General features: G+C 39.4%; 1 protein-coding gene across 1 annotated transcript; it reads right to left on the reverse strand.

Annotated features, from left to right (window-relative positions):
- Nucleotides 1–8,347: 8,347 nt before the first annotated feature.
- On the reverse strand, nucleotides 8,348–10,786 carry LOC119335351 (AT-hook motif nuclear-localized protein 4-like). The gene is made up of 5 exons (XM_037607483.1): nucleotides 10,618–10,786; nucleotides 10,308–10,360; nucleotides 9,505–9,633; nucleotides 9,054–9,215; nucleotides 8,348–8,698 (listed from the first exon to the last, which is right to left on the reverse strand). The coding sequence occupies exons 1-5, from the start codon at nucleotides 10,739–10,741 to the stop codon at nucleotides 8,564–8,566; spliced, it is 603 nt and encodes a 200-aa protein (XP_037463380.1). The 5' UTR covers nucleotides 10,742–10,786; the 3' UTR covers nucleotides 8,348–8,563.
- Between the last annotated feature and the right edge of the window lie 500 nt (nucleotides 10,787–11,286).

Here is an 11,286-nt window from a genome sequence, read left to right on the forward strand (position 1 = left end):
GATATGTTTAGTCCCCCAAGTTTTGACGAGAATATTTATTATGATGATAGCATGCCTCTTACCTATGATGATTATATTGATCAAAGTGGGTTTGGAAGAGTGTCAACTTTAGGAAGTAATGATCCCACTATTTTGTAGGATGTGAATCTTATTGTGATGAATATGAAAGTGGATTTGGAAGAGTGTCAACTTTATTTAGTGATGATTCCACTATTTTGGAAGAGGTTTCAATTGATTATGATGAGAACCAAATTGCTACTTATGATGATTATTGTGATGAAACTTATGCTATAAAAAGTAGTGATGATTATATTTATAAAACTTGTCATGATTATGATTACCCTTTTCTGAACATTACTCTTTTATTGTGGAAACAATTTTTAGTATTCAAGTCTCTTATGATACTCTCACTATTTCGAATGAGAAGAATTTTGCTTATGTGGAGAGTAGTAAATTTTATATGCTTGTAGATCATGAAAAGAATGCTTTAGGTGCTGGTTATATTGTTGAATTCATTCATGATGCTACTGAAAATTATTATGAGGGAGGAACATATGCTTGTAGGAATTGCAATAATGTCAAGTTTCCCCTCCACGTGTTGAATATCTTGAAGCTATGCTTGTTTTGCCTTCCTATGCTAGTTGATCATTGTTCCCATAAATTGTTTGCTCAAAAAATTCCTATGCATAGGAAGTGGGTTAGACTTAAATGTGTTAGTCATATTCTTCATGATGCTCTCTTTATGTTTCAATTCTTATCTTTTATGTGAGCATCATTGTCATCATCATGCCTAGCTAAAAAGGCATTAAAGAAAAGCGCTTGTTGGGAGACAACCCAATATTTATCCTTACTGTTTTTGTGTGTCCACATGATTATGCTACTGTAGTAATCATGTTTTATAGCTTTTGTTTCAATAAAGTGCCAAGTAAGACCTTTAGGATAGCTTACGGTGATACTTGTGTTGATCCTGCTGAAAATCAGAAACTTTTGCATCCAGTAAATTAGTTTTGATAATTAACAGAAACGTGCTTTTGATCTGATTCTTTTTGCTCTGGATTGGTACACAAATTGCTTAGGACTTCCTAATGTGGTAGAATTTTTGGAGTTCCAGAAGTATACGCTTGATACAGATTACTACAGACTGTTCTGTTTTTGACACATTCTGTTTTCTATGTGTTGTTTGCTTATTTTGATGAATCTATGAGTAGTATCGAAGGGTATGAACCATAGATAAGTTGGAGTAAAGTAGATATTACACCAATATAAATGTAGAATGAGTTCACTACAGTACCTAAGTGGTGGTTTTATTTTCTTATACTAACGGAGCTTACGAGTTTTCTGTTGAGTTTTGTGTTGTGAAGTTTTCAAGTTTTGGGTAAAGATTCGATGGACTGTGGAATAAGGAGTGGTAAGAGCCTAAGCTTGGGGATTCCCAAGGCACCCCAAGTTAATATTTAAGGACAACCAAGATCCTAAGCTTGGGGATGCCCCGGAAGGCATCCCCTCTTTCGTCTTCGTTCATCGGTAACTTTACTTGGAGCTATATTTTTATTCACCACATGATATGTGTTTTGCTTGGAGCATCATTTTATTTTGTTAGTATTTGTTGCTGTTATTTATAATAATGTTTTGCATCTTTAGTTTCAATAAAAATGTCAAGGATAGCCTTTACCATGCTTATTTTGCTAGTATACATGTTGCTGTTTGAAAACAGAAAGTTTACCACTGTTGGAAAAATTCCCTAGAAAAGTCAGAGAATGGTATAATGTTGAAACATTTTGCATAATGAGATCTGATAAATCTTCTACAGCGTATATTTTTCTCATAATTTTTGGAGTTAGGGAAGTATGATGAATCTTGCATTCTTTACAGACTGTACTGTTTTGGCAGATTGCTGTTATGTTTGCATTATTTGCATATGTTTGCTTGTTTAATGATTCTATTTGAGGATAGGAGTATTAAATATGCAGAGAAATTTAGTATGCAATGTGTAACAATAATTTTAGTGATTTGTTACAGTAGACAATGATAAGGTTTTGCATTGGTTTATACTAACTTATCTCACGAGTTATTGTTGAGTTTGGTGCGGATGAAGCTTTCGAGATTTAGGAAACCGAGATATAAAAGGAATTAAGGAGACACAAAAGCTCAAGCTTGGGGATGCCCAAGGCACCCCAAGATAATATTTCAATAAGTCTCTAGCATCCAAGCTTGGGGATGCCCCGGTAGGCATCCCACCTTTTTTCTTCAACAACTATCGGTTAGTATCGGTTGAGCCTAAGTTTTTGCTTCTTCACATGAGTTGTGCCATCCTTGCAATGTCATTGTATTTTGCTTTGCTTGCTGTTTGAATAAAATACCAAGATCTGAAATTCTTAAATGAGAGGGAGTCTTCACATAGTTACACAATTATTTAGCTACTCATTGATCTTCACTTATATCTTTTTGGAGTAGTTTGTCATTTACTCGTGTGCTTCACTTATATCCTATGAGTAAATGGTTGAATGAGTTGAATGTCATAAATCTGAAATTATATATGTTTCATTTGCTTATCCCATGGGGAGTAATGACTTCACATCTAAGAAGTAGAGGTTGTAAATTTATTGAAGGTTAGCAAGCATTGTATTGGTCATTTGAACAATTCATGAAAGAATATTGAAGGAAGAGAAATTTCACATATAAATATACTATCTTGGACTTCTTTTATAATTGTGAGCACTCATTAAGTATGACATGCTAAAGAGTTGATGTTGGACAAGGAAGACAATGTAATGGGTTATGTTTTCTCACATCTCAATTAAAGTATATTGTCATGGATCATTCAAACATGTTGAGCTTTCCGTTCCCCCTCATGCTAGCCAAAATTCCTTGCACCAAGTAGAGATACTACTTATGCTTCCAAATATCCTTAAACCCAGTTTTTGCCATGAGAGTCCACCATACCTACCTATGGATTGAGTAAGATCCTTCAAGTAAGTTATCATGTTGCAAGCAATAAAAATTGCTCTCTAAATATGTATGACTTATTAGTGCGGATAAAATAAGCTTTATACGATCGTGTGATATGGAAGTAATAAAAGCGACAGACTGCATAATAAAGGTTCATATCACAAGTGGCAATATAAAGTGAAGTTCTTTTGCATTAAGATTTTGTGCATCCAACCCTAAAAGCACATGACAACCTCTGCTTCCCTCTGCGAAGGGCCTATCTTTTACCTTATGTCTTTTACTTTATGCAAGAGTCAAGGTGATCTTCACCTTTCCCTTTTTCATTTTATCCTTTGGCAAGCACCTCGTGTTGGAAAGATCCTGATATATATATCCAATTGGATGTAAGTTAGCATGAACTATTATTGTTGACATCACCCAAAGGTGAATACGTTGGGAGGCAACACTATAAACCCCTATCTTTCTCAGTGTCCGATTAAAATTCCATAACCATAAGTATTGCGTGAGTGTTAGCAATTGTAGAATACTATATGATAGTTGAGTATGTGGAGTTTGCTAAATCAAAGCTCTGACATAGACCCTTCTTGAAAATAAGATGAATTGCAATTGTTTGATGACTGAGAACATATTTTGCTAGTTTTTAAGAAAGTTTATGGTCTATGCTTTAATATGTGAATAGCTTGTTACTTGATCTTGAGAAGTTTTATGAGATGAACTACTATTATGACATATAATCATGCTATAAAGGTGATTGAAATTATCATTGATCAAACTTTTGCACCTGCTAGCATTCACACTTCATAAATTCTTTCTTTTATCATTTACCTACTCGAGGACGAGCATGAATTAAGCTTGGGGATGCTGATACGTCTCCAACATATCTATAATTTATGAAGCATTAATGCTATTATATTATCTGTTTTGGATGTTTATGGGCTTTATTATGCACTTTTATATTATTTTTGGGACTAACTTATTAACCGGAGGCCCATCCCATACTGTTGTTTTCTTGCCTATTTCAGTGTTTCGAAGAAAAGGAATATCAAACAGAGTCCAAACGGAATGAAACCTTCGGGAGCGTTATTTTTGGAACGGAAGCGATCCAGGAGACTTGGAGTTGAAGTCAAGGAAGCTTCGAGGTGGCCGCGAGGGTGGGGGCGCCCCCCCTACTAGGCGCGCCCCCTGTCTCATGGGCCCCTCGAGGCTCCCCCGACCGACTTCTTTCGCCTATATATTCCCATATACCCTAAAAACATCAAAGACAACAATAGGTCGGGAGTTCCGCCGTCGCAAGCCTCTATAGCCACCAAAAACCTCTCGGGAGCCCGTTCCGGCACCCTGCCAGAGGGGGGATTCCCCACCAGTGGCCATCTTCATCATCCCGGCGCTCTCCATGACGAGGAGGGAGTAGTTCACCCTTGGGGCTGAGGGTATGTACCAGTAGCTATGTGTTTGATCTCTCTCTCTCTCTCTCTCTCTCGTGTTCTCTCTATGGCACGATCTTGATGTATCACGAGCTTTGCTACTATATTTGGATCTTATGATGTTTCTCCCCCTCTACTCTCTTGTAATGGATTGAGTTTTCCCTTTGAAGTTATCTTATCGGATTGCGTCTTTAAGGATTTGAGAACACTTGATGTATGTCTTGCCATGCTTATCTGTGGTGACAATGGGATATTTACGTGATCCACTTGATGTATGTTTTGGTGATCAACTTGCGGGTTCCGCCCATGAACCTATGCATAGGGGTTGGCACACATTTCCGTCTTGACTCTCCGGTAGAAACTTTGGGGCACTCTTTGAAGTACTTTGTGTTGGTTGAATAGATGAATCTGAGATTGTGTGATGCATATCGTATAATCATGCCCACGGATACTCGAGGTGACAATGGAGTATCTAGGTGACATTAGGGTTTTGGTTGATTTGTGTCTTAAGGTGTTATTCTAGTATGAAATCTATGATAGATTCAACGGAAATAATAGCTTCATGTTATTTTACTACGGACTCTTGAATAGATAGAGCAGAAAGGATAACTTTGAGGTGGTTTCGTACCCTACCATAATCTCTTCGTTTGTTCTCCGCTATTAGTGGCTTTGGAGTGACTCTTTATTGCATGTTGAGGAATAGTTATATGATCCAATTATGTTATTATTGTTGAGAGAACTTTCACTAGTGAAAGTATGAACCCTAGGCCTTGTTTCCTACCATTGCAATACCGTTTACGCTTACTTTTTTCATTAGTTACCTTGCTATTTTTATATTTTCAGATTACAAAAACCTATATCTACTATCCGTATTGCACTTGTATCACCATCTCTTCGCCGAATTAGTGCACCTATACAATTTACCATTGTATTGGGTGTGTTGGGGACACAAGAGACTCTTTGTTATTTGGTTGCAGGGGTGCTTGAGAGAGACCATCTTCATCCTATGCCTCCCACGGATTGATAAACCTTAGGTCATCCACTTGAGGGAAATTTGCTACTGTCCTACAAACCTCTGCACTTGGAGGCCCAACAACGTCTACAAGAAGAAGGTTGTGTAGTAGACATCAATATGCTTATGCATGCATGCAATTTGTTGGGTGCCCCCAGCGCTTCATTTTTTTCTCTGTTGCTCAGGGTCTACATCTGGCTTTGTACAAGGGGTTACATGCAAATGAGGCAAGGCCTGTACAAAAGGGTGGCTGCCGGGAAGGGCCCGACTGCTGTGCCTTACGGGTAGAACTTGCGGAGATGCTCAACGTTCCATGAGTTTTGTGATTTTGTGCCATCTCCAGTCTCCAGACGGACTGTGGCAGGTCTGGTGACTCGTACTACCCGGTAAGGGCCTTTCCACTTTGGCGTCAACTTGTTTGCACCTTTGGCGGACTGAACCCGCCTAAGGACAAGGTCGCCGTCCTCAAAACACTGGGCATGAACCCTGCGGCTGTGATAGCAACGTAGGGCTTGTTGATAGCGTGCAACACGCGTAGCAGCCCGGAGACGGTTCTCCTCGAGTAGCACAGCGTCGTCACACCAATGCTGTTCCTGCGCTACTTCATCGTAGGCAAGCACTCAAGGTGACCCGTAAATGAGTTCCGTGGGGATAACTGCTTCTGCCCCGTATACCAGGGAGAAGGGAGTCTCCCAATAGCTCGATTTAGTGTCGTTCTAAGGGACCAAATAACCACCAGCAGCTCGTCGGTCCACCGCCTGCCACACTTCTGCAGCTTATCAAATGTTCTCGTCTTGAGTCCCCGCAACACTTCAGCATTCGCCCTCTTAGCTTATCCGATGCTCTTTGGGTGAGCAACAGAGGCGAACGAGATCTTGGTTCCGAGGGCATGAACGTATTGCATGAAGGAGCGGCTCGTGAATTGGGTGCCATTGTTAGTGATGATCCGAGCTGGGACTTCGAAGCGGCACACAATCCTTTCAAGAACTCGATAGCTAACTGAGGAGTCACCTTTTTCACGGGCTCTACTTCCGGCCACTTTGTAAACTTGTCGATTGCAATGAACAAGAATTCAAAACCCCCGACAACATGACAAAGGGATTATCTGAAGAGCTTGGGCATGCAGGTGGATATTCTTGGAATGGAACTAGCAGGCTTCATGTGACCAACTCAACTGCATCTTGGAGGGCTGTGGGCCAGTAAAATCCTTGCCGGAAGGCCTTCCCAACCAGAGCCCTCGATCCGATGTGTGAGCCGCACATGCCCTTATGTATTTGTGCCAGCAGTTCCTTTCCTTCTTCCCGGCAAATGCACTTCAATTTCACACTGTTGGGCCTTCTTCTATACAACGTGTCATCCTTGAGCGAGATTGATTTGAAACTGAAATTTTACATGTTTGCAGAACATCAAACTGTCCAACACACTGTATTTTTTTCCTGAATTTTTGAGAGATTGTTTCCAGCAGCTATCTGTTGCTACTTGCAATTGTTACTAAAAAGCTAAGCGTTTGGAGCTAGGAGTTATCTAAGCATTTCAGAACTCATACTCATCAGATGTGTGCAATATGACCATGAAACATTCACAACTGTATTATCACAAAGCATAATCCAATTACAAAAGCAAATAACTTGACCACACCCAGGGTCCATCCATCATCCAATTAGACTAAAAAGTTCAACAACAAGATAGGAGCGAAAGGCTAAGCAATTGGAAACAGTAGAGAAAACTAAGCATTTGGAGGTGGGGAGCGAAAGGCTAAGAATTTAAGCTGGTTGGCATTTGAAATGGCAAGCGACACTCTAGTTTGATGGGCTTGCTGGACCACTAGAGGACCCACTCGCAGAATCACTCAATTCAGTAGCACCTAGAGTTCCACCAGCCACATCCTGTTTGATCTCCTCTTTTTCATCAGCTGCAAACCTTCCAATGACCACCTGCACATCAGTACAACAAAATGCAAACCATTAAGAGAAAGCACAAGGTTCTCAATTGCAATATATGTGTGTTCTCGTGAAACGATGCTATTTCCCAAACAAGCTATGTACCATAAAAAGAAGCACATCATGATTTTCAGAAGGAATATTAATACTTACAATGTAAATCATTTGGCAGCACACATTTTGTTTTCGAAACGTAGGAAGCACATATAGACTTAAGAAATGCTTAAACAAACAGAGCAAGATACAATGGAAGCTATTGGTATATATGGAACAAAGATCTTAGTTGGTCTTTTTGTAATCTGCTATTGGTATATATGGAGCAAGATACAAGTGAAAGATGGTAACCTGAACAGGTGATGCTGCAATCAGAGGTCCTGCTAACCCACCGCCGAAGATGCGGCCATCAGCACCGACAAGCGAAATGGCGAACCAACCCTTTAGAGAGCTCACTCCATTAGTTTTTGACGGCAGATACGAGCCGGTCATAGAGATAATGTCAAAACAACCCTGCATATTACATGCTAAGGATTAGATATTGTTTAAAGTTGGTAACAAATCTAGAGGCCAAACAACGATATCATTTTTAGAAGACCAGAACTACAAAACACTATGTTTCCCTTGCGATATTTCCTATGTTGGTAAAGAAAACAATTCAACCTCATAGCTCCCTGAACTGCACATTTTTTGCATGCTTCACTTTTTGTTATTGCTGAATTTGTTTTTCTCATAGCTCCCTGAGCGAGATTGATTTGAAACTGAAATTTTACATGTTTGCAGAACATCAAACTGTCCAACACACTGTATTTTTTTTAGAATTTTTGAGAGATCATTTCCAGGAGATAGTTTCTCTGGACTTATGAGCAGTCATCAGTTGCTACCTGCAATTGATACTGAAAAAGCTAAGTGTTTGGAGCTAGGAGTTATCTAAGCATTTCAGAACTGATACACATCAGATGTGTAGGAGTTACCTAAGCATTTCAGAACCGGTAATCATCAGATGTGTGCAATATGACCATGAAATGTTTCATTAACTATAATATCATGAAGCATCATCCAGTTACAGAAAACATAACTTGACCACATCGAGGGGCCATACATCATATAACGAGACTGAAAAGTTCAACAAGTACGAGCAGAAAGCTAAGCATTTGGAAATAATAGCAGGAATGAAAAGCTAGGAATTTAAGCTGGCTGGCATCTGGAAATAGGAAGCTGGTGTTGAATGTGCGAGCGGCACTCTAGTTTGATGGGCTTGCTGGACCACTAGAGGATCCAGTCGCAGAATCACTCGATTCAGTAGCACCTGGAGTTCCACTGGCCACATCCTGTTTCATCTCCTCTTTTTCATCAGCTGCAAACCTTCCAATGACCACCTGCGCATCAGCACAACAAAATGCAAACCATTAAGAGAAAGCACAAGGTTCTCAATTGCAATATGTGCGTTTTTCGTGAAACGATGCTATTTCCTGAACAAGCTATGTACCATAAAAAGGAAGCACATCATGATTTTCAGTAGGAATGTTAATACGCATAATAATGCAAATCATTTGGCAGCAGACATTTTGTTTTCGAAACATAGGAAGCACATATAGACTTAAAAAATACTTACACAAATAGAGCAAGATACAATGGAAACTATTGGTTATATATGGAACAAAGATCTTAGTTGGTCGTTTGGTAATCTGCTATTGGTATATATGGAGCAAGATACAAGTGAAAGATGGTAACCTGAACAGGTGACGCTGCAATCAGAGGTCCGGCTAACCCACCACCGAAGATGCGGCCATCAGCACCGACAAGCGAAATAGCGAACCCACCTTTTAGAGTGCTAACTCCATCAGTTTTTGACGGCAGATACGAGCCGGTCATAGAGACAATGTCAAAACAACCCTGCATATTACATGCTAAGGATTAGATATTTTTTAAAGTTGGTAACAAATCTATAGGCCAAACAACGATATCATTTTTAGAAGACCAGAACTACAAAACGCTATATTTCCCTTGCGATATTCCCTATGTTGGTAAAGAAAACAATTCAATCTCTCTAACTACTATCTCACATTTCATTTTACTTTTATAATTCTCTTAATTTGGTTGAAGCTGAACTTTTATTTTGAAAACATGCCAGAGAAAAGGGATTTCTAGTGTACAGATTCCAAGCTAAAACAATAGAGCAAACCTCATGAATAACTATTTCAAGGGGAGAAGCTGGTTGATGCAGTGTCACGTTGGAAACGGCGCCCTCGGCAGATATGATAAAAAATGCCCAACCATTCCCACCATACGACTTGACTTCCATTGCTACATCCTGAAACCATGGGTTCCTTATTAGAATTTTACAATATATGCATATATGGGGTGGAATAGAGAACTTATCAAAAAGATGCGAAAGACAATAAAAAACGGGAAAAGAGAAGGACAACACCAAGCTCTCTTCAACACATTGTAGGATGGATATAGACATAACCAGTTGAAAAAATGTGCTGAATAATAAATCAAGAAAGAGACAAATGTTATCTCCAAATTTTACACAAATAAGCATTGCTATCCCGATATTTTTTCTCCGTTTCTGGTCCGAGTCCGATCCGGATCCGGTCATTATCCAGTCCGCTTCGAATCCAAAAAAAATAAATATGGTAAAGGATATGGGGAAATCATTACTAATCCGATCCGATCCGTTTACATCCCATTGCCCAGAGCCAAAACGTCCGCCCCCCCCCCCACCCCCCTTAAAAATATATATCAAGTGCAAGTCATTTCAATATAAATATGTACAACACACATAGCGTTAATTAGAGGCAACTTTGCTCAATTTTTTTCTAATATTTAACACTAAATACATCCACAAAATAAACTTTATATTTTTCTAAAAGGAACCACCTTCAATTGGACATTCTAATATCTAGTATCCAGATACTACAACGAAATATTAATAGAGCACTGAATGTCTCTAGGAGCATTATAAGAGTAGGAAAATTTTACCTGTCCACCTTGAACTGTGATGATTTGAGGAACTATTTCAGCCGCACATGGCTCTGCCAGATAAAAAATCCATTTCAAATTAGATTTTTTTTGGGAAGTATATTGTAATTAATGCTGGCAAACTGATGATAGCACTCATGTGCATGCGCCTATAAACAGTACTACATGATATGAAATAAACAAACATCCTAGAAATATAATTTCAAAGCTTCAAGGAATACGCCGGGTGGCTCAGAGCTCGTGTAGCGCCATTGCGACCATTGCAAGCTGCGGGACACGATGAACATGTTGCACGAGTAGGAAGAGCTACCTTGTTCAGCATCGGCCAGGCGGGCGCCGACGGTGGGTTGTGGCTGTGGATGAAGTGGACTCTTGGGCAATCCAGCGCCATAGGCCGCCTTGCCCGCACCCGCCGGGACGGCTCCTCCTTCCATTGCCTTACGAGCACAACAAACACACAGACACAAACAAAAGGAAACCCTCACTTGTTTTACTGGTAACTCGATGCCTGGAAATGCACAAACCCAGGTCTTTTTATAGGGCAGTGGGTGGGATGCGATTTTGACTTGGGTATTCTTTGGGGTGCCTTTAGATTCATTAATTACTTGCTTCCTTTTGGTTCTAGGAGGATGTATTTTTTGGAAATTTCTTGATTGGTCATTGTGGATGTGTTCAGAACTTCAGATGATGAGCTAGGTTATTTTCTTCCTATTTTTTGGATTTTCAAACGCAAACATGACAGAACTATAAATGAAAAATCTAAAGTTGGCAAAACAATTAATGAAACTCCAAAGATGGCACATCAGTACTAAATGAAATCCCAAAGATGGATAACAATAAATGAGAAAAAAATCCAAAGATAACCCTATCTTTGGATTTTCATTCATTGTTTGCCATTTAGATTTTCATTTATTACTTGCTATCTTTGGATTTTGATTTATTGCTATGCCATTTTTTGAATTTCATTTATGTTGTGCGA

Source organism: Triticum dicoccoides, chromosome 7B (genome assembly GCF_002162155.2).
Source record: "Triticum dicoccoides isolate Atlit2015 ecotype Zavitan chromosome 7B, WEW_v2.0, whole genome shotgun sequence".
Taxonomy (NCBI): domain Eukaryota; kingdom Viridiplantae; phylum Streptophyta; class Magnoliopsida; order Poales; family Poaceae; genus Triticum; species Triticum dicoccoides.